A 24,570-nucleotide genomic window follows, 5' to 3' on the forward strand; every position below is an offset into this window, starting at 1 on the left:
TATATTCTTATTCAAATTGTTTACCTGTACATCAATTTAGACACTGAAAAGCAAGAAATGTACATATATTGGAAAGGGTTGGGAAATTGTCAAAGATTTAAAATAATTACATGCATACAGATACTAATTTATTTTTATTTTCCCTTCCCATTTGTTATGAAATGTTATGTGGTACTTGATGGTCTAGTTTTAAGTGTAGTAAGGGCATAGAAAAATTTAGCATCATAATTTTCTTACATGAATTTATCTTACAAAAAGCCATATTTTAATTTATGATTTTATTGTAACTCTATGAAAAACTATTAATCTTTCTAAATGAAGTGATAATGAACAAAATATATTAGTCATGATATAGTATAATAATTCATACTACTTATATATTGATAGTAGAAACAGAGACTAATTCCATGTGCTAGAGTACAGGTGGATGATACAGTATGATGTATTGTAATATGATAATTCATGGTCTCCTTATAGTAATTTTTCATGCTTGGTTTCCTGTGTTCAATGACATTCAGAGAATTGAAGTTGTTAATGTTCATGAACGTCTAGTATATAGAATTGCTTTTTTCTTATAAAAACACTCTTTTTACAAAGAACAGTATATAACTTTGAGCCTACAGAGTTAGGAAGTATTCAGATTCTTTGAGATAGTAGTAAAAAGGAAGAAGTAGAACTTTTTACTTGATAAAATTTCAGAATCAGTCTCTTTGTATTTGTGCATATGTGTGTTAAATGCAGATAATGATTAAACTTTGTGGTATCATATATGCCAACAGCCATGGGCTGGAGCAGAAATTATCTAGTGGCAATTATGAAGTCTTTCTTCCAGAAAGAACAAGATAATCAACAACAGAAAGAAATTATAGCTGATTTATTGAATCCATTGAAGAGTTTCAAAAGAACCAATACACATTCTATTATATGAGGAATTGGTCATCTCCCTTTTTCTCCCTCTATGTGTCAAACCTAAGTCTGAATTCTGATTGTAAGGAGACCATATTTAGTCCTTAGACATTACCCTGGGCTTCTTTGAGACTACCCAAAAGTATTAAGTGCCTTGCTCTTTCTCTTGATATGATCTTGATTAATTGATCATGTCTGGGAACAATAACTTTGGTGCTGAATTGCCTCCTTTTGTACTTGACCTGCCTGATAGTGGATTGGTGGAGTCCAAACACTTTGGAAATAGTTTTGTGACCATTTCCATCCTGGTGAGCATCAACAACTGTTTTTCAGAGATCATCTTCTTTGTTCAAGCCATGACACACTTCCACATGTACGTGTTGTGAAGATCAACATGTGTATGTGGAAGCCATGGTGGTGCAGTATTTAGAATGCAAAATAGCAGGCTAATGCTGCCCACAACCAGGATTTTGATCCAGACCAGTTCAAAGTTGACTCAGCCTTCCATCCTTCAAAGGTCAGTAAAATGAGGAGCCAGATTGTTGCCGACATTTGTAAACCACCTCAGAAAGCGCTATAAAGTTCAGACAGCGCTATAAAGTCTAAGTGCTATTGCTATCAAACTTTGATAGTGTATCTTTATAGTTTTTGAGATACTATATTTTGAATACCTTCATATTCAACAAGCTGAATATACCTGTTAAACATTCACTTTTGTTTGCTTGAGTACTTAAAATTTTCTTTTAATACTGTCAGTTCTTAAATACATGAAAATTCAGTTGCATTTGGTGGACCTTTGTTTCAAACAGTAAACAAACAGGACTGTGCAAAACATCAAAATGAAACCACATTTTCTTGAAGCATTAAAGCAACTGCATCTTTTGCTTATCCTTTATCACTTTTGTATGCATGTACAGGTAGTCCTCATTTAAAGTCTGGCAATTCTGTTGCTAAGTGATGTGATTGTTAAGTGAAATATTACATGATAAGACCAGACTTACGGCATAATTTCCATTACAGTTGTTAAGTGAATCACCCATGGTCTTTAAGTGTGACATCACATGTGCGACTTGTGACTTGTGACTCAGCTTCTCATTGACTACTTGTTGGAAACTGCCTGTGAAGCTCACAAATGGCTATCCGCTCTCACAGAAAGGGACTCCTCCGGGTGCCGTCCACTAGGCAGTGCCAGAGGGCGGCGCCCAGGAGTAGGGCCTTCTCTGTGATGGGCCCAGCCCTCTGGAACGACCTCCCCCCAGATATTAGGACAACGACTGATCTCCGCTCCTTCCGCACGAAACTCAAGACCCACCTGTTCCAACTAGCCGGCCTGGCTTAATTAGAACTTTCTAACCTCCCTGGCAATTTTAAACTGTAAATTTAAATCTTTTGGGTATTTTAACTGTTTTAATTGTTGTAATTTTACTGTTACTTATCTTAACTTTGTGGCTTTTATTTCTATTTGAATTGTTAAATGTTGATGTATTTACCTCCTCCATGCCACACACCTATATATTTGATTGTACGTCACCCCGAGTCCCTTCGCGGAGAGGGCGCGACTGATAAATCGAATAAAATAAAATAATAAATAAATAAATATCAAGTGATAATAAGTAAGCGGTGATGAAGGGAGAAGTAAAAGAAGGGATTCAATTGGATTTTACTATCATCATTGGGCTTGGACTTGATAGGAATACTGTGACAGTTGTAAGTTGGAGGACCAATCATAAGTTTGAAATTTGCTGAACAGGGCAGTCATTAACAGAATATTACCAGTTCATGTATAGTTGCTTTTCTGGTAGTTCCTATAGAAATTACTTATTATACAAACATGCAGAGACAATTGGGCTATCTTCACAGCAGCTTTAAATTATATAACTGCTTTACTGTTTTGAGAAGATGTACTTTGAAAATCACTTCTTTTGAACCCCTGCACAATCCTAGAGAGTAAATTATTTTTCATTAAGATTGTTAAGTTCCTGCCAAGAATTTTATTGCTGCCACTTTTATGTACTTTTATTGCTATTTTGCTATAACTTCATAGTAAGTTTTTCCAAATTCATTTAAATAAAGTCAAACATATAATTTTAAAGAGTTAATTAACCTTTCTTCATTTCCAATTTATTTTCCCCTTTAATTTGATAAATATCTATTGAAAAAGGCACCTTATATATTGATTAAAGAATGGTGCTTATTTGATTGTTATTCTCTTAAAGCTAGAAGATGGGGAAAAAAAGCCGAGTGAAAACACAGAAGTCAAGTACTGGAGCTACAACAGCTGTCTCTCCAAAGGAGATATTGAATCTGATTAGTGAATTGTTACAGAGTAAGTATATTATCCTAAATTTTTTGGCAGGGTAAGGGGATGAGAATCCACATTGAGAAGAAAAAATGTTCAATATTCAAACATTAATGCTTGTTTAGAATATTTTTGTTGATCAATTGCATGTACGTCTTCTGTTTTGGGGGTTCTGATATTGTGTCCTGAAATATTTAGAAAGATTTTTAGGTTTTTTTAGATTTATATTTCTAGTATTTGGATAGATATCTAGTACTTTATGTACAACATTTGTATACCGTGTTTCCCTGAAAATACGACCTGTCCCAAAACTAATGCCTTGCCACATTTTTCACGTGGGCAAAAATATAAGCCCACACCCGAAAATAAACCCCCTGGACAACCCCTCCCTCCGGCCAGGCAGAGCACCGCTCACTGACCTAGTGGTATCCCGAAGCCACGGGAGCCCGGAGGGATGGGGGGAAGGCGCTCACATTGCTTGCCGTCTTCGGGATACCGCTAGGTTGGGGAGTGGCGTTCTGCCTGGCTGGGGGTGGGGTGCCAGGGAGCTGCTCCCTTGCGAGCTAGCTCCCGAAGAACCGGGCACAGCCTCATGGGTGAAGCAGCCATGAGGTGACCCTGTTCATAAGAAGCCGCCTGGCAAATTCCCTCTTCAGCCGGGCAGAGCGCCATTCACTGACCTAGGGGGTATCACGAAGGCGCCGAGCCACGTGGCGTTCTGCACCCCCCAGCTCCCGCGGCTTGACACATTCAGGATACCTCCTAGGTCAGTGCATGTAGCTCTTCCCGGCTGGAGAAGGGGGTTGTGTGAGCACCTGTTCCGCCCCCAGCCTCACCAAGCCCTTGCGCAGCTTTCCCAGGGCGCCACCGCCACGCTCCAAGCATAACTTCCAAACTCCAAAACTCGGCTGCTGAGTCTTCCAGCATCGGCTGCTCTAGGAGTGCTCTCTATGGTGGGCCAACTGCTGGAAGTCTCTCTGTCCGGAAGACTCTGTCCGGCAGCCGGCACACTATAAAGAGCACTCCTAGAGCGGCCGATGCTGGAAGACTCGACAGCCGGGTTTTGGAGTTTGGAAGTTGTGCTCGGAGTGTGGTGTCGGTGGCCGGCGGCGGCCGGCAGCGGTGCCCTGGGAAAGCTGCGCAAGGGCTTGGTGTGGCTGGGGGCGGAACAGGTGCTCACCCAACCCTCCTCTCCAGCCAGAGAGAGCTCCATGCACTGACCTAGGGGGTATCCCGAATATGCCAAGCTGCGGGAGCTGGGGGGCGGGCAGAGCGCCACGTGGTTTGGCGCCTTAGTGATACCCCATAGGTCAGTGAATGGCACTCTGCCCGGCTGGAGAGAGGATTTGCCAGGGGGCTGCTCGTGAACGTGGTCACCTCATGGCTGCTTCGCCCCTGAGGCTGTGCCCGGCTCTTCGGAGCCCGCTCGCAAGGGAGCAGCTGCAATATTTCGTGGGGCAAAAGAAAATAAGACCCTGTCGTATTTTCGGGGAAACATGGTAATAATTTTATAATGTATGTATAATATACATACACACACACACACACACACACACACACATTTATATACACACACAATTAAGTTTCTGCTTATGTTTGCAGAATGTAGCAGCCCAACTCCCGGTCCTGGAAAAGAGTGGGAGGAATATCAGCAGATCCGAGCTCTTGTTGAGAGAATTCGTAAAAAGCAGAAAGGTATGTTAATAAAGCCGTAAGAAGTAGCATTGGAATAATATTTGCTCTAAAAATAATAGCTTACGTAAATTGGTTTTGAAATGTATTGTTCATGTTGTGTCTGTGTTATATATTTTCATTGGTCTCAGTTGCCACTGTTGCATTGTGCAATAGGTGGCCATATAAATAGATTTAAATAAATACATTCCAAGCAAAATCAGTCTCTTTGGCTTTCTATGATTGGTGGATTTTTGGTCTACATTTCAATATTTAGTTACATGCTAGGTGACATCTGTGCTAGGAGGAATTCGACTTGCTCTCTGTTTATATACACTAGCTTGTCCTATCAGAATTGATAGGGGTATTATTTTCTCTGTGGCTGTTACTTGATTAGGCTATTGCTTATTATGTATCCCTAATTTCACAACACATAGACACACTTAATCTTCAATTGGGAAACTAAGCATCCTAGACATACCCTATGATATTCCTTGTACTCAGGCAAATCAGTCATCAACAGGTACATAGAGATAAACAACATTCACACACCATTCAAAATAGATAATTAAACAGCTCAAGAGGAAACAAAAAGACAAGAATACCAACTCTCTAGCAAGGAGGATTAAAACCATGATTAAACCAGACAGACAAGCAAACAATAAACAATACCCTAACTGAGGAGCTACCAGCTCAGAGAAACAGTCAAGTATGAAACAACAGCCTAATCAAGAAATAAGGTGAAAAATCACACCCTTATCAACACTGACAAAAAATAAGGTACTGTATATACACAGCACAAACCCCATTTCTTTCTAACAGTAAAGATGTTCCCTAACCAGGTAATGAAACATCTGCTAGAAAATAATCACGTTCTGAGAGCACCTGGGACTCCATGATTCAATCATGAGCTACATATACTAATAGGAGACCCCCTTGAGCTTATTTAATAGATACTGAACAATACCTTCCCTTCAAAATCCACTTTTCTATTGGCTCTCTTAAGCCAAAAGGGTTAATTATATATGGGCCATATATAGAGGGGAAGATGTCTGTGTTTTCAGTAGAATAAGTTTTTCACCAGAATGATAAGATACTTGTTTTATTTACAAGGTAAATTCCAAATTTTATATGGCAGAGATCCCCAACTCCTGAACCACCGAAGTGGCAGTTGAACATGCGCATATGCACGCAGGTCCATTTTTGCGAGCGGTGAGTGATTGTGTCTACCACTCGCACAAATAGAGCTGCGGGATCGTATCCTGCCCCATACATCCCTGCGACCAATTCGCTCTCACAGGAAGGGACTTCTCCGGGTGCCGTCCACCAAGCAATGCCAGAGGGCGGTGCCGAGGGGCAGGGCCTTCTCTGTGATGGGCCCAGCCCTCTGGAATGACCTTCCCCCCGACATCAGGACAACAACTGATCTCCGCTCCTTCCGCATGAAACTCAAGACCCACCTGTTCCGACTAGCCGGCCTGGCTTGAATTATAGCTATTCTAATCCCTCTGGATACAATTTTAAATTAGGTTTGACTCTGGGTGTTTTAATTGTTTTTAATTGCCTTTTTGCTGTTTTTAATTAATTGACTATTTATTTATTGTATGTGTATAATGCTTTTTGTAGATCTCCTCCTTGTCATTTATTTGTTATGTAGTAAATTGTACGCCGCCCCGAGTCCCTTGGTGGAGAGGGTGCGGCATATAAAAATGATTAATAAATAAATAAATAAATAAATACGATCGTCCTCTGCTCATGTGTAACCAATGATAGGTTCCTACTGGTTCGGACCGGTTCAACCAAACCGGTAGTGGTTTGGCGACCTGTGTCGCTGGAACTAGCAGCAACCCAGGCCTGCCACGCCCCCAAACTGGTTCTCTGGGTGGTGCCATAGGCGCTGCCATCTTGTTTTTTTTCTTCTGCGCATGCACAGAATTTTTATTGCGCTATGCGCGTGGCACGCCCACGAGCAAACCAGCAGTAGTAACTGTTAGAACCCACCCCTGGGTGTAACCATTCCCTCTTCCTCTCCCCCCCCCGCCAGTCCGCAAAGCCAAAAAGAATCGCTGTTGTAAGGCATAGGAGATCATGTTTCAGAATTTCCAGAGGGCATATTGGTGGCTTCTGCAGCTATGAATGAGTTCAACTAGGCGGCGAATGGGTGCTGTGGAGTGTGAGAGGGGAAAGAGGAAAGTGTTGGGAGTGAAAGCTATTTACAGTAACGACTTGTAACTTTATCTACTGGCTTCTCCATTGACTTTACTTGTGGGAAGCCAGATGGAAGATCACAAATGGCAATCATGTGAATAGGATACTGCAACCATTGTAAGTATAAGCTGGTTACTAAGTGCCTAGATTACTCTCACATGATCACGAGGTGGCTGAGATTTTGAAGACTGGTGGTAAGTACTACTCACTCAGCACTATTGTAACTTTGGATAGCTGCTGAATGAGTCATTATTAATGACTTACAACTGGTTATTTTATGATCATTTGGAATTATAGCCCATAAAGCACTTCCAGGTGTCATAAAATGTGCTGTTCCTTCCCTGCTGTCACAAGTTAACTATTGATGCCACCAGCTCAGAAGTACATGTAGTTTACTTGCATATATACACTTAGGATGCACTCTTTGACTTTACATTCTCTACATAATAGCAGTGGTAAATGAATAATGTACATAGGCTTACTAACAGCAATTTGTTGTATATTTTTTGTCTTCCATTAAATGTGAACACAGGTTTATCTATTATATTTGATGGGAAAAGAGAAGATTATTTCTCTGAATTAATAAAATGGGCTGGAGAGAATGGTGCAGCCACAGATGGTTTTGAAGTGGCTAATTTTGGAGAAGAGGGCTTTGGATTAAAAGCCACACAAGATATAAAAGTGAGTAAAAGATTACTTTGCTTTTTTATCTTTTTCTACTTACTTATTTCTAAATATTGAATGCTGCTTCAATCAAAATAATTTGAATGGTGTACAAAAGTAATATCCCATAGCTAACCATAGACAAATGTGTGATTCCATTCCTATTCATAATTTTGGAAGGAAAGAATACCATGAAAAATGGGATTTCCTAAAATGGGATATTTTAAAGTTGAATTTCAATGTTGCAATCTTGGGATGCTGCAAGATCATGATTGAAATGCTGGTGGTTGCCTAAGTATGCCTGCCTTTGCTTAAGGAATGGCAAAAAAGTGTCACAATATTTCATTATGCTTGGGTAGATTTGCCAGCTTTTTAAAATTGTCTGAGAACTAAGTACTTCTCTTATTATACTCTTCTTATACTCTTCTTCCAAATATAACTGTGATGGGCTAGGTACAGAGTTAGCACAGCAACAGAGGCAACACAGGCAGCTGGCAGTTCAAACCACCCCTTTATTGCACCAAATTTCCCCAAATGCTCTCACATTTCTGGCAAGTCCCAGAGCAAAGTGATCACACATACACCTCCAGCAGCCTCTGGCTGCAAATAGTCCTGCCCAACCCTATGAGCACAATGGCTGAAAAGCAAGAAATCCAGCATTTCGACAAAAACTGAAGACTCACCTGTTCCGTTTAGCCGGCCTGGCCCATTTATAGTTTTATTCTACCTCCTGGCAGATATTTTAATTGGGTATTTTTAGGGTATTTAAATATTGCTTTTAACTACTTTACTTCAGATATGTACAGTTTCTTATTGCCTCCTCTTTGTGTTTGTATTTTCTATTTATTGATGCGTTTTTATTTGACTGTACACCGCCCCGAGTCCCTTTGGGGAGAGGGGGCGGTATAAAAAATCTAAATAAGTAAAGTAAGCAAGGCAAGTTGTGGAGTCCAGGAAGCAAAGGAGCAAGGCAATTAATCCAGAAAGCCAGAAAGAATGCAAGGAATCCAGAAAAGTTCAAATATTGGCACTCAACACTCCATGAATTCAGTGTTTGTTCTGGACAAATGTGCCTCCCCACAGCGTCGCCTTAAGTCTCAGTTCCCAGGTGTGCTTTGTGAACAGGAGTGGGTCGCTCTCCTGAGTAGTCGGGCCAGTCTGCTGTTCTCACTTTCTCTCCACTCTCCATCCTCGAGGATCAGATGGGAGTGGCCCTTGCTCATCGCCTGTGTTCTGTCTCTCATGTTCACTGCTTAGCCTCTGTTGGTCATCCTGCCCCTGTTCCTCCGTGATTATAAACCATCCTAATCCTGAAAGGCCCTGGCCTAACTTGGCCTGCTCCTCCCCATTTTTCTCTGAAGCCAACGAAGCCGCCCCCTCAATCTCTGTTAGCTCCAGTTCTGGCTCCTCTACCTCTGCAGATTCATGCTCCAATGTGGAGCATTACAATAACCAAGTTAATTTACTGTGAAATATATACTTATTTTGGTCAGAAAAAAAGGATGTAGCTTACACTAGTGCTTAAAGTCTTGCAAGATTTTTCAGAAATGGTAGTAGACACTAAACATTTAATTAATTTATATCCCACCTTTATTATTTTTCAAGAAAAACATCTGTTAGGAATCTCATCCTGTATAGAAGTGGATCTAGGAATTACTTGGCTCATGCATGTAGTATTGGTCAGTTCAACTCATAAATTTCACCATGTCCATGATGAATATAAAAGTCAATATACAGAAATAAATAATATAAATATTAAATTTTAAGTAACTAATTATTTTAAGAGTTACTAAACACACTAGTACATATTTAGCATGATACCACATTCCCCCCCAAAATAGGACAAGGTCTTATTTTCTTTTGACCCCCGAAATAAGCGCTTGGCCTTATTTTCAGGGAGGTCTTATTATTTTGAGGTGCAGGAGGTGGCGAGCGTGGTCACCTCATGGTTGCTGCTGTGTTGCAATATTTTCGGGGGAGGGCTTATTTTAGTGCATGCACTCAAAAGCCCAATTGGGCTTATTATCCGGGGAGGTCTTGTTTTCAGGGAAACAGGGTAGTACCTCTCTTCAAGGTAGGAAGCAATGGCAAATCACTTCTTTTTGACAAGGTTTTCTTGGCAAAAAAACTTTGCCAAGAAAACTGCAGTAGCGTGTCAGGGCAGTCACTATTTACTGTGCTTCTAGACCGCCCCCTCTCCCAAAAGGGACTCGGGGCGGTGTACAGTCCATGCAAAGAATATATCCAAATACAATAAATAGAAGAATTAAATATGTACAGTTAAATATGGAGGAGGTTAAAATGGAATTAAAAGAACTGTACAGTTAGCCAGTATATATAAATATAATTTTAAAACCCCTAAGACACACACAAATTAAATTAAAAACAATACCCCTAAAATAACCAGTTAATAGTACGTTTACCAGGAGGAACAGTTGTAATTATGCCAGGCCCGCTAAGCGGAACAGGTGAGTCTTCAATTTTTGCCGGAAGGAGCGGAGGTCAGTAGTGGTTCTGATGTCGGGGGGGAGGTCATTCCAGAGGGTTGGGCCCATCACAGAGAAGGCCCTACCCCTTGGTGCCGCCCGCTGGCATTGCCTAGTGGACGGCACCAGGAGAAGCCCCTCCCTGTGTGAGCGAATTGGCCGCAGGGATGTATGTGGGAGGATGCGATCCCGCAAGTAACTAGGTCCTGTGCCATGGAGCGCTTTAAAGATGGTAATCAGGACCTTGAAACATACCCGAAAAACCACAGGTAGCCAGTGCAGCTCGCGCAGGAGAGGTGTTACGTGGGAGTACCTAGTACTCCCCATCACAGCCCGCGCGGCTGCGTTCTGAACTAACTGCAGTCTCCGGGCGCGTCCCAAGGGCAGCCCCATGTAGAGAGCATTGCAGTAGTCCAGGCGGGATGTCACCAGCGCATGAGTGACCGTGCGTAGGGCATCCCGGTCCAGTAGGGGGTGCAATTGGCGCACCAGGCGAACCTGGTGGAACGCCCCCCTTGTCACGGCTGCCACATGGTCATCCATTGACAGCCGGGCATCAAGGAGGACGCCCAAATTGCGCGCCCGTTCCACAGGGGGCAGTTGTTCGCCCCCTATGGCCAGCGATGGAATGAGCTGGCTGAACCGAGGTGCCGGTAGCCACAGCCACTCAGTCTTGGAGGGGTTGAGTTTGAGTCTGTTGTCCCCCAACCAGACCCTGACGGCTTCCAAACACCGGGATATCACTTCGACAGCCTCGTTGGGGTGGTTTGGGGTTGAAATGTACAGCTGAGTATCATCAGCGTACAGGTGGTACTCAACCCCAAAACCACGGATGATCTCGCCCAGCGGCTTCACATATGTGTTGAACAGGAGAGGCGAGAGGACCGACCCCTGTGGCACCCCACAAGTGAGTGGCCTCAGGGTCGACCTCTGCCCCCCCGTCAACACACATTGCTTCCGGTCGGAGAGGTAGGAGCCGAACCACCGTAAAACGGTACCTCCGACTCCCATCCCCTCCAACCGGTGCAATAGGATACCATGGTCGATGGTATCAAAAGCCGCCGAGAGGTCTAATAGGACCAGGATAGAGGAACAACCTCTATCTCTGGCCCTCCAGAGATCATCAACCAACGCGACCAAGGCTGTCTCCGTGCTGTGCCTGGGTCGGAAGCCGGACTGGCGTGAGTCTAGATAATCGGATTCGTCAAGGTGTCGTGGAAACTGCTGCGCCACCACATTCTCAACAACCTTCGCTAAAAAGGGAAGGTTGGGGACTGGACGATAATTAGCTAGCTCCGATGGGTCGAGTGAAGGCCTCTTAAGTAAGGGCCTCACCACCGCCTCCTTCAAGGCGGTTGGTAAGGATCCCTCACCCAATGAGGCATTCACCAGGCCCAGAAGCCAGCCTCGGGTCACCTCCCAAGATGCCAGTACCAACCAGGAGGGACACGGGTCCATTGAACATGTGGTGGGTCGCAGCCGTCCACGCAACCTGTCCAAATCCTCGGGGGCAACAGAATCAAACTCCTCCCAGAATGGTCTCACAAGACTCACTGTTGGCGGAATCAACACTGACTTGAAGGCACGCAAATACATATCTCTTCTCATATGCTGATTTCAGAGGGGGGGAAATAGGGATTTTGACCTTTTCAGATATGTCATGCCCCAAAATACAATTAAAATCTCACATATAATGTCTATAATTTTTTTCAAGTTCATTGTTCTATTGCATTATGTCTGACTAATACATTTTAGGATACAGATAATAACTGAGTACAGTGCTATTCATTTCATTAAAACTAGAAATAGTTAATACTGTGATCATTTAGAGAAATTAAACCTGTAGAAATGAGTTTATATCAATATTACATGATTTTTAAATTTGATAAATTTGGACCATAATTCTTCCGCTGTTATGTTGCAACTAGTTCTTCAAAGTTTTCCACCCACTTTATCATGCAGTTTATTTGTTCCCCCTTCATATCATATCTGAATATTTTATATATATTGCCTTAACAGATGGTACTGATTTTGTATAAGTATTTCCAATTTTGTTATATTTCTTAGTGCTCCTCTCTCATACTTAACATCAGAATTTATCCTTAACAATAATTAAAATAGGTAGTCCTTGACTTACGAGCATCCATTCAGCAACTATTTGAGTTTTCGACAGCACTAAATTAATGGACTTGTGACCCATGCCCGAAATTATGACTGTTCCTGAATTCCTCCAATCATGTGATAAAAATTCAGGAGCTGCATCTTCCGCCCATCCCCCATTTGCGCACTTTTGGTCCCCTTCTGTCCCAAGTAACATTCACCATCATCCTCTTGCTCCTGCTATTCATGGGGCATGCCCAACCTGGGTACTAGGTTGTATGGGGCTGCCTCCATCTGTGAAAAATAAAAATAAAAGCATGAAGTGCTTAAATGGACTGGAGAGTGCCAAAACACCCCTTTTTGCCATGCTTCTAAACTATATGTAGCTGGCTTTGCGCTGTGAAAAAAGGAAAAAAGCAGAAAGCTTTTTCCATTCTGCACAGCACAGTGCAAACCCCGCCCAACCGTTTTTTGCAAAGTTAAACCAATAATTGTTTTATTGTATTATAAAATGCAAATAATACAGAATACAGATGATAGCTGAGAATAATGGTATTTATGCAATCGAAACTAGAAATTGTTAACATGATGACATTAGAAAAATTATATTAGTGTTAAATATAATTTTACAAAAATGTTAATTAACATAAGATTGCTTAAATTATGCAATTAATGCCAAGTACAACATTTATGAATCGTTTCAAAATATATTGAATTGTTTTATAATGTGATTTCATTTCAAATTTAATTTCCAAAATTCTCTGGATAGTTCTATATGTCTTTCCAATTTTGATATGTTTCTTGATTATTACCTATCAAATGTAGATGGTTCATTGAATGGGTTAGCTGACAGCCAGATTCTTTACACAAGATATTAATTTTTCCTTGTGTTAAATATCTTGTAATTTTTTTTTTGTTTTATGGTCATTGATTTTATATCCAGAGAAATCTCAAAAGTTGTGAATTATTTTCATCAACTATTTTATTGCCCTTTGTAGTTCTGCAATAATTAATACTATTTTGGCTGCATAACATTTAAGCTTATTCCTCTCCACAGGTTTTAAGACCTGGCATTTATTTATCATCTCAAACTTTTACTGCCAACATTTCCAGAGTGCTAATGAATAGTTAGGAAGAAAGCTAATACAAATAGTCCTTGACTTGCAATTATCATTGGGACCAGAATTTTGGTTACTAAACGTTGTTGTTAAGCAGGTCATCAGTCTCATTAAGTAAATATAATAATCATTAAAATCCTCTGTTGACTTTAATTGTTAGAAGCCAATTTGGAAAATCACAAATCATAATCACCTGACTGCAGGACCATGCAACCATCATAAATGCAAGTCAGTTGCCAAGAGCCCAAATTGAGACTCTGTGATCATTTGGATGGTGTGAAATAACTTCATGAAAACTTTCCCCAGTGCTGTCATAACTTCAAACCATTGTTAAGCAAATGGTCATAAGTCAAGGTCTATTTCTATGCTTGTCTTGTGCCTTTATCTATCTAAGATAAAACTACTGCAAAACTAGCTACTGCAAGTTATCACAGGCATTTTCTGTAGCCAGAAAATATAGTAAAGTTTTATTCCTTTTTTGTGAGCACAATGATAAAAACGTAGTATTGGAGACTAACTGGCCACAGCCAGGAGTTCGATCCTGACAAGCTCAGCCTTCCATCCTTGGTTGGTAAAATGAGGGCCCATATTGTTGGGCAATATGAGTGGCGTGGTAGCCTAGAGGTGGAGCCCTTGCCTCACAATTCGGAAGCTGAGTTCAATCCTAAGTAGTGACAGATAATTCTCTCTCTGGGTGCAGAGAGAAAATATCTGTTGTAAGCTCCGCATAGGCGTCAAGGGGTATCTGGCCCTAAATGCTCCCTAAATGATTAGGGAGGATCCTGAAGTCGGGCGGGGTCCTCGCTTCTCGTCCCCGCCCGACTTCAGGATCCTCCCTAATCATTGTGGGTTGAAAAGAAAAAGGGAAAGGGACGCTTAAAGGTTCAAACAGTAGAGCAAACGCTTCAGAGGCAACAGTTTTCACGGGGAATTAGAACAGAGAGCCCTGGAGTTTCGCTGCCCACCCGGTCAGACCTCGCTTTCCTCGCATGATTGGCTAATTTGCTACTGCCCGGCTCCCCGGTTAGATTTTTGCTGGGAGGGGGCGGGGGGGAAGCTCCTTGGCCTCCGTCTCTTTTTCTCCCTCCTCGGTTCTTGGGGCTCCACCAATGGGGGAGCAAGGCCCAGCACCAGGCTTTGGGCTAACACAGGGGTCTGCAAAGTTGGCTGTTTTAAGACTGGTGGACTTCAATTCTCAGAATTCTGAGAATTGAAGTCCACCAGTCTTAAGAGCCAATTTTGCAGATCCCTGGGCTAATATGATTGATGCCCTTGGTGGACTTCAATTCTCAGAATTCTGGGAGTTGAAGTCCACAATAATAAATAAATAAATAAATATTTATTTCTTAGCCGCACCCTCTCCCGAAGGACTCGGGGCGGCGTACAATGAAACATATGAAATAAATATGTGGACAAAACAAACATATAACAGAGACATATACCGAGACATACACAAGGAGGAGGTCGGCTGATGAATAAAAAACAATTAGAATACAGTGATTAAAAAACCCCTAAATAATTAAATATAATTAAAATACCCAATTAAAAACCCGTCAGGAGCGATATGGTTAGATCAAAGTTGAGCCAGGCCAGCTACTTGGAATAGGTGGGTCTTAAGCTTAATACGAAAGGAGCGGAGGTCAGAGGTATTCCTAATATCCGGAGGGAGGTCATTCCACAGGGCTGGGCCCGCCACAGAGAAGGCTCTACTCCTAGGCGCCGCCCCCCGACACTGTCTAGTGGACGGCACCTGGAGGAGGCCCTCTCTGTGCGAGCGGATTGGTCGCAGGGATGTATGTATGTACAAGTCTTCAAGCTGTCAGGTTTGAAGACCCCTGGGTTTTTTTTTTCTAAAGGGTTAGGGGTGCAAGGATCTTGTAACTTGACAGCTTTAAGACTTGCGTGCTTCAAATGCCAGAGTTTATTGAAACTAAAAACAGTGTACCATCCTATGTATTTTCGGTTTTAAAAATGTGGCTCTCAAAATAAATTTCAATCGTGGTTTTGGCGAGATTTGGCTCAGTTGAAAAAAAAGGTTGCCCACCACTGCATTAGGAAGACACGCAACTCATGTAATACTTTGCAAGTTTGCAAAAAAGGAGCTGGGTTACTATCTAAAGTGTTATGTTTATTTGATATATATATACAATATTGTGAACTATTTATGTGGCTTTTATAGGCAGAAGAACTTTTTCTCTGGGTTCCCAGAAAATTGTTGATGACCGTGGAGTCAGCTAAAAATTCAGTCCTGGGTAAGAAGAGTTTTTGAAAGTATTAACAGATAACTCTAAGGTGTATTTATATGATGTTTTCTATGGAACAGTGCTGTAAGTTCTCAGAATTAATAGACAATCATCTATTTAACAGTAGTAATAATTAAATGTCTGTTTTTAAGTAATGATATAGGGAACCTGGAGAAATTATGAATAGTTATTTGTGTTAAGATTTCTATTTTAGTAAAATTCCTAAATTTGATAAATGTTTGAGTATTCTTAATTATAAATGTTTGCCCAAGTCATATCACTACAATTTATTGTGTTCATCTCAGAAAAAAAATTAATCAATGAAATAATATAATGAAGATAATCCCACAAACCTAAATTGTGTCAGTGGATTTAAAGTTATGCTATATTAGAAGATTTAGGAATAATAAAGAACGATACTGATACTTTTTTTTTTTTTTACAAAAGTTACTTCTGTATTTTTTCATTGCACTACTTTCCTCCTTAATAGTTAATATGATATATATTTAAATTATTGTCTTGTGTATCTATTTCCTATGATAGGAGATAAATTCATTCTGGTATAACATAGATAATTGTTAAGTTTTTTCCCTTAATTTTAGAGGGACTAAGATTTTCTTACAGGGTTCTTTCTTTTCTTTTTAAGGTTCTCTATATTCTCAAGATCGAATTCTTCAAGCTATGGGCAATATCACATTAGCTTTTCATCTTCTCTGTGAACGATACAACCCTAATTCCTTCTGGCTACCTTATATCCAGACCCTCCCAAATGAATATAATACTGCTCTTTACTTTGAGGAAGATGAAGTTGAATATCTTCAGTCAACTCAGGCCATACACGATATTTTTAGCCAGTATAAAAATACTGCCCGACAGTATGCCTATTTCTACAAAGTTGTACAGGTAAGAGGATAAAACAAGTTGCAGTATATATGAATTATATGCATTAAAAGCATGTAAATACATTTAAAAGGTTCCATTTTGTATTAGTTTTGAATAGTGCAGAAAACAATTCACATTGTTGTAGTGCTTGTTTTTTTAATATATTCTTATGTTTTAGCAGAATTTTTTTGTCATGTTCAATACTACCTCCTTTGCTATTGGAGGTTTCAAGATCATATAAGTTCATACCTTTATATAGAACTTTTTATAAAAAAAATTACATGCTTTTCAAATAACAAAAAAGGGAACAAAACACACAAAAAATATTACATTATCAAAAAACAATAAACGGTTCAAAGCAAAGAAAAATACAATAAATTAAAATACAGAACTTATAATGTTACAACAGTAACAATTACAATTCTCTATATAATTATCTAATGCAAACATTATGATATACCTATCTTATATATCTATCATAAAGTAAAGAGTCCCCTTATGCTAGTCGTTCCCTACTAGTGGGCAGTGCTCATCTCCGTTTCAAAGCCAAAGAGCCAGTGCTGTCCGAAGACGTCTCTGGTCATGTGGCCGGCATGACTAAATGCCGAAGGCGCACGGAACATGGTTATCTTCCCACCAAGGGTGGTTCCTATTTTTCTACTTGCTTTTTTACATGCTTTCAAACTGCTAGATTGGCAGAAGCTGGAACAAGTAACGGGAGCTCACTCTCTTCGTGGCGCTAGGGATTCGAACTGCCGACCTTTCTATCAACAAGCTCAGCATCTTAGCGTCCCTCTGATATCTATCATGCTTTTTATCTATTCTATTTTGTACAAATGAGTCCCATATTTCGTTATACTTTTTGATGGCATGCAGCATGATGTGGTGAGGTTAAGAGAATTAAAGAAAAAATACTATCCATTAGGAGGAGAAAAGTTGTTTTACATTGGCAAAAAGGGCAGAGCTTGAAGGGAAGATTTGAGACTTTCTGAGCTGTCATTGTTCAGCAGATAGGTGGTTATGATCTAAGTATTGTAGACAAAAAAAGACTTTTGATCTAAAGTTCATAGAAGAGAGGAAGACAAGTAAAGCTGTGTAGAGAAATAGACGATTGACAAGACCTCCTTGTCTGCCCTAGCTGATTTGAAAGTTGGCAATAGCTGGAATAGCCCAAAGGTCTAATTAACTGATTATTGAGAGAACTTTCTTATGCAAGGAAGGAGGGAAAAATATTAAACAAAAGCAAAATCTTGTTAAAGGTAGAGGTAGCAATAGGTAGAGGAGAAAATGAAAGTAAGACCTTATAAATTATTTAAAAAGATACTATGAAATTGTATAAGAGATAGAAAAAAAAACATTTTAAAAAGATAGCTTTATTAAAAGAGCCAGTTCAGCGCAGTGGTTAAAGGCACTGGACTAGAAGTCGGGAAAGTGAGTTCTAGACCTGCCTTAGGCATAAAACTAGCTGGACCATTTGCTCTTACTCTCAGGGAAAAGGCAGTAGCAAATCATTTCACAAAAATGTTGACAATTAATTGCATTATCCATATATATTTACCAGGAATTAAGACTGACTCAAAAGGGGAGGGGACGGGACACAGGGAATAGTTAGGAGATGAATTTTTGAAAAATAAACTCACTATAAAATGATGCACATAATAAACTTTACTTTGTAATCAAAACTATTTTATGAATAAAAATACACCAATTGGGCAAGATATTGGGTGCTGGATGTAGATAAGTACAGGTGAAACTCGAAAAATTAGAATATCGTACAAAAGTTCATTTATTTCAGTAATGCAACTTAAAAGGTGAAACTAATATATGAGATAAGACTCATTACATGCAAAGCAAGATAGTTCAAGCCATGATTTGTCATAATTGTGATGATTATGGCACACAGCTCATGAAAACCCCAAATCCACCATTTCAGAAAATTAGAATGTTACATGCAATCAATTAAACAAAGATTGTACATAGAACAATATCAAACCTCTGAAAAGTATAAGCATGCATATGTACTCAGTACTTGGTTTGGCCCCCTTTTGCAGCAATTACTGCCTCAATGCGGTGTGGCATGGAAGCTATCAGCCTGTGGCACTGCTGAGGTGTTATGAAGACCAGGATGCTTCAATAGCGGCCTTCAGCTCTTCTGCATTGTTCGGTCTCATGTCTCTCATCTTTCTCTTGGCAGTGCCCCATAGATTCTCTATGGGGTTCAGGTCAGGCGAGTTTGCTGGCCAATCAAGCACAGTAATCCCAAGGTCATTGAACCAGGTTTTGGTGCTTTTGGCAGTATGGGCAGCTGGAAACGGAAGTCAGCATCCCCATGAAGTTCGTCTGCGGAAGGAAGCATGAAGTGCTCCAAAATCTCCTGGAAGATGGCTGCATTGACCCTGGTCTTAATGAATTACAGTGGTCCAAAGTCCTGTTGCTCCTTGGTACAAAGTCCTCTTTTCTGATGAGAGCAACTTTTGCCAAAAGCACCAAAAACTGGTTCAATGACCGTGGGAAGCGGTAGAAAAAAAAGTTGAATTTCACCACTGGGTGGGGGGCACTGAAGATCAGTTTGTAGCACCAAGAGGGCGGTGGACTGAAAAAGTTTGGCAACCACTGCTTTATGGGGTTCAGATCAGGCGAGTTTGCTGGCAAATCAAGCACAGTAATCCAACAGTCATAATAAAACAGGGCAAAATTGACTTAACAAAAGAAATTTTGGGCTCAATTATAGTCATAATCTGAGGACTACCTGTAGTCTGCAGCAGGAGGAAAAAAGCTTTTCAGAGAGCAAAGAGATAGCAGAGTTTGGAATGTAGGCAGGAAGAGAGCAAGTTTGTATCTTCCCTAGCAATTTGTAAAATACAGGTCCTTATCTTACAACTATTAGTTTAGTGACAGTATGAAGTTACAATGGCACTGAAAAAATTGAGTTATGACTGTTTTTCACACTTACAACCGTTGCACCATTCCCATGCTGTTCTGACCCCCTCCTCTTGTATACCAAGACACTCCGACACAAAGTCTCTTCAAAGATGTTTATTGACATACAGGTTCCACCTTGGCAGCAATCCAGCCTGCCAAGGTCAAGATAGCACTCTGGGCAGCAATCCAGCTACAGCGACACCCCTTGGCAGCAATCCAGCTACCAAGCTCCAGATAATCACCTTAGCAGCACTCCTGCCTGCCAAGGTCCCGGGAACAGATTGACAGCAATCCAGGTAAACCCTTTGGCAGCAATCCAGCCTGCCAAAGTACGACACAGATCTGAGCTTCTCCAACTCCAATGATCAGTTGATTCCTGCAAAGGGTGTGTCCACAAGCAGTCCCTTTATAGTCTGGAGAGGAGTCTAATGATCAGCAGCTGAGAGCCATTACCTCCTGTAATTGCTCAATTGCTCCTTACGCCAGGTAGCACGTCGGTAACGAGCATCTAATAGCTCACTGCTGATGTCTGACTCACTGTCCTGTGACTCCTCCCCACTGCTCCAAGGCATGACATCAGGAGCCCCCTTCCTTTGGCTTTCACCACTGCTCCATGCCTCAGGCGCCCCCTGGTGGCCAACCAGCCTCTCTGCGCCCTGCTCAGCGTCGGAACCCTGTCCAGGGTCCCCCACCTCCTCTTGAGCCGACTCAGAGGACAGCTCGCTGTCGGAGTCTGGTGGCAGCGGCACCGGCACCGGCTGGGCCACAACACATGCCCATGTGATGAAAATTCAGACGCTTGGCAATTTACTCATATTTATGATGGTTGCAGTGTCCCGGGGTCATGTTGATCACTTTTGTGATCTTCTGACAAGCAAAGTCAATAGGAAAGGAGGAAAAATGCCACTTTATAGCTAGTACAACTAATGATTAAAAATATTTCACTCATTACTGGGAATGAGATCAGGGCAATGACAATTCATTTTTTGGGGGGGAACACAAGGATGTAGTCAAGACATGATGTTAAACTGTACTGTAAGCTACTTTTATTAGGCGTGTCAATGCTTGAGAACCACTTGTCTCAATTCCACAAGCTATTCTGAACGAAACGTCCCTCCCTCTTTCAGCAGATCAGCCAGCCAGCTAATGCTATAAAAATTATTACTAATTTAAAACACATTTTCTGGAGTATTTCCAGCAGTGGGCAAGATTAAGATTGTTTTATTAATCCAGATGATTTTAAAAAGAATCCTATTAACAATACTAATACGATAGAAAAAAATGTGCATCTAGGAAGTTGTTGCAAAATTACGACCTGCCCCAGCATGAAAGGATTACAATCCACAACCTCTTTCGTATGCTGTTCAATCCTTATTTACATAAGAAAGTAGTTCAAGTGGAGTAGACGCTCTTCCTCTTAGAATCGCATTCCAAAATTTCAGCTTCCCCTGCAATTTTTTACGGAGGCAGCAGCTCAGTTTCTACACAGCATGAGAGACCGGCTGAGGGTCTCCGTGTGCTCATGTCGGGTGGGACAGGACCTTCGGCTCTTGTGAAGCAGTTCACCAACACGCCCATTCGTTAAAAAACAGCGGGCCGTGGAGAAGAAAGGTGGCAAAGCCGTGGAGAAGTAGGGAAGATGACTCCATCGCTACGTTTAGGGGTTCACGGCTGCCGCCCCCCCCCCCCCCCCGCAGCTGGAGGAGCAGTTTTAACTGTCAGTCTCGCGTGACGAAGAAGAACCCAGCCCTTCCACCCATTGAAGGCACGCACGAGACCCAAGCCTTCATAAAGGCGCAGCGTTGCCGATTCCTGGTGAGGCGAGACTGAGCTGCCACCTCCACAAAAGCCGCGCGGGGAAAGACTCTCGCTTTCGGTCCCATCGCATTCCCTTCCGCGCCTGCACACCAAATTAGGCGAGTCGGGAGTACAGTACAGCAGAACACCTCCGCACTCCTCTGCCACCTCCCTTGACTCTTAGCGCCCCCCTGCCACCCCTCCTTGCCTATTAGCGCCCCCTGCTGCCCCCTTTGCCTCTTAGCGCCACCCTAAGTCATCCCACCGCCCCCCAGAGGTCGTACCGCCCACTTTGGGAACCACTGCCATAGAGAATCTATGGGGCATTGCCAAGAGATAGATGAGAGACATGAGACCTAACAATGCAGAAGAGCTGAAGGCCGCTATTGAAGCATCCTGGTCTTCCATAACACCTCAGCAGTGCCACAGGCTGATAGCTTCCATGCAATGCCGCATTGAGGCAATAATTGCTGCAAAAGGGGCCCAAACCAAGTACTGAGTACATATGCATGCTTATACTTTTCAGAGGTCCGATATTGTTCTATGTACAATCCTTGTTTTTTTATTGCATGTAATATTCTAATTTTCTGAGATGGTGGATTTGGGGTTTTCATGAGCTGTACACCATAATCATCACAATTATGACAAATCATGGCTTGAACTATCTTGCTTTGCATGTAATGAGTCTTATCTCATATATTAGTTTCACCTTTTAAGTTGCATTACTGAAATAAATGAACTTTTGTATGACATTCTAATTTTTCGAGTTTCACCTGTACATTGTACTTTATTATTCCATCATTTTGTGTGTGTATGGGATACATAAAGGGAAACATTGTTATGATTCTTTGTATTTGTGGCCTTTTTGTTAACTCCATGTATAAAACATTACAACTTAATCTATTGAACCTCTTATACAATTAAGGGTTTGTAGAGATAAAATTGAACCCTAAGTTCTTCTACTTAACATATCTATAGATTGAGTACATGCAAAGATTTTTGACAGGAGCGTGTTTAGAGGCGAGTTAGAGCAGTACAGGAGACTATATTTTCATTGATAAATTGGTATCATGGCATCATGGCCTTTTAATTCACAGTACAATTTTCTTCTAAATGCTTCTGCTTCTAGCCATTTGTTCCCTGTATTGTAACTAGCTTTTTCCACAACTTTTGTGTAGGTGTCCATAGTTACTAAGGCTTTATATTGCAAAGACAAGAAAATATTCTCAAAGTTTAACATAGTGACAGAACATCTTATTAGATATGATTTTGGGACACCTTAAATCAACCAATCTTCTTAGATAACTGTTCAGTGTGCATTAAGCTTTTATTGAAAAGAATATTTCCTACATAGAAATGGTTATATCATATAGTAAAATCTTTCAACACTGTTGTTTAATTAAATAAAATCTCTGTTGAAATATATTCTACTTCCTGCCTGCCTTTATTGAATTGTAACAACAATTTACAACAGTTTTGAATGTTTTTAATATTTTAAAATGAAAGATTTGTACCTAGTGCTAGTATTATCATAAAAACGTTTTGGAAATTAGGTTAGACAAAGTAGTCCCAGATTGCTTTTAAAACTATGTTCATTTTTTTCCAGACAATATAAAAAATATGTTATCTTTAGTGAAGCGTGCAAACCAGTGTTTGCATTTCCTGCATTGGATGAGGAGAGCACATCTTTCTCCTACTGTCCTGGCTACGTTTTACAAAGGCACGATTGAGACCGTTTTAACAAATTACATCACCGTTTGGTTTGGTGGTAGCATGCCTCATATAGAAGGTCCATACAGAGAGTGGTAAGGACAGCTGAAAAGATTATAGGAAGCTCGCTTCCTGTTATTCAGGATAGTGCTTAAAAGCGCTAGGTACTTAGAGCTCAAAGCATTGTTAGAGACCTGCCTACACCCACTTCACAGTCTATTTCTCCCTTCTGGGAGGAGGTTTCAAAGTATCTACAGCAGGACTATTAGATTCTGTAACAGCTTTGTTCCATATGCCATCCATCTTGTACATTTGCAGGATTCCTTTTTTCACATATATATGTGTGTGTGGGTAAATGCATAATGGCTATCTTTTGAGAGCTGAATGCAACGAACTTTCATTTTAAAGTATTCTGATTAGTGTACATTTAAAGTGACAATATTTTTTTTTATTCTTTTCTATTCTAAAATAACTTATTTTAACGTTTCTTTTTATGTGAAGTCAGTCTTTAGTTTATTTGCTTAATGTATCTAGTTGCTCTAAAATTGCACTACTGGTGACATTTTTTTAGTTGGGCAGTTCAAAACATGCCTGGACAAATTGTAAGATATTGTGATAGAACGATGAAGGCTGAAAGATTCAAGTTTCCTCCCTTTAGAACAGAAGGTGCTATATTAATGAGACGCCAATGTCATAGATAATCTCCAGCATTTTAAAAAAGAAACCTGGCAACACTTTACTAGGCAAGGCTTTTAATGTTGTTTTAAATGATGGTTTTTTTTAAAAAAAAAAAGTACGTCTGCCATATGCTACCCTAGTGCAAAGTTAATAAAGTGTGCCACAAAGTGACATGATATCCAGATTATATCTTATGTGTAATACTGACATTTAAAAGTAGACAAGTGTGATCATTAGCATGCCAGCATTCCAAAGTGAAAGATGTATTTTGAAGGAACAATAGAGTGTCTGTATTCTTTCAGAAGAACTTTTAAAAATGTGTGTTCTATCTAAAATTGTTTCAAGTCAGTAGTAGTATCACAAGCTTTATAGTATAGTAACCTGATCTGTTGTTATATTACTGTTGGGTAGACTCTTTATCATTATACCATAAAATTGACTTACAATGACTGAGTTAGATGTTATTACATATTATTCCCTCTAATGGATAGCACAGTAGAGAACGTAGTAAAAACTGAGAAAATAGCTGATTTTAAGAAGGACGTTTGAAGAAATAAATATTTAAAAATAATTTAAAACACAAGCTGACATGATTCACCTGGAATGTTAACTACTAAATTAAAATGAAAAACTGATTCATAAGTATATAGTGGGTGACTAGCATGACTTTCTAGAAGAGGACGTACAGTATAGTTAACTAGAGTCCAGACCGCTTTTAGTAGCCAAAAGACTACAATCAAAAAGTGTTTTAGATAGGCTCAGGTAAGTCATTCTCCTCCTGCCTTTCACTATGAGAGATAATAATGCTGACATGTTTATAAAAGTGCTGTTAGAAGCATTAGTGGATAGTCATTAGTCACTGCATGTACTCAATCTATAGATATGTT

General features: G+C 40.6%; 1 protein-coding gene across 1 annotated transcript in view; it reads left to right on the forward strand.

The window, feature by feature from the left end:
* The window catches only part of SETD3 (SET domain containing 3, actin N3(tau)-histidine methyltransferase), a 63,236-nt gene that overhangs the window by 4,653 nt on the left and 34,013 nt on the right, over positions 1-24,570 (forward strand). Inside the window, exons 2-6 of the mRNA XM_081969307.1 lie at positions 3,123-3,232; positions 4,808-4,900; positions 7,617-7,765; positions 15,631-15,703; positions 16,341-16,597. Coding sequence (XP_081825433.1) covers positions 3,130-3,232; positions 4,808-4,900; positions 7,617-7,765; positions 15,631-15,703; positions 16,341-16,597 — 675 coding nt within the window. The 5' untranslated portion in view covers positions 3,123-3,129. The remainder of the gene's footprint in view (positions 1-3,122; positions 3,233-4,807; positions 4,901-7,616; positions 7,766-15,630; positions 15,704-16,340; positions 16,598-24,570) is intronic.

The sequence above is a fragment of the Natrix helvetica genome, assembly GCF_964273705.1.
Source record: "Natrix helvetica genome assembly, chromosome: 1".
In the NCBI taxonomy this organism is placed as follows: Eukaryota; Metazoa; Chordata; class Lepidosauria; order Squamata; family Natricidae; genus Natrix; species Natrix helvetica.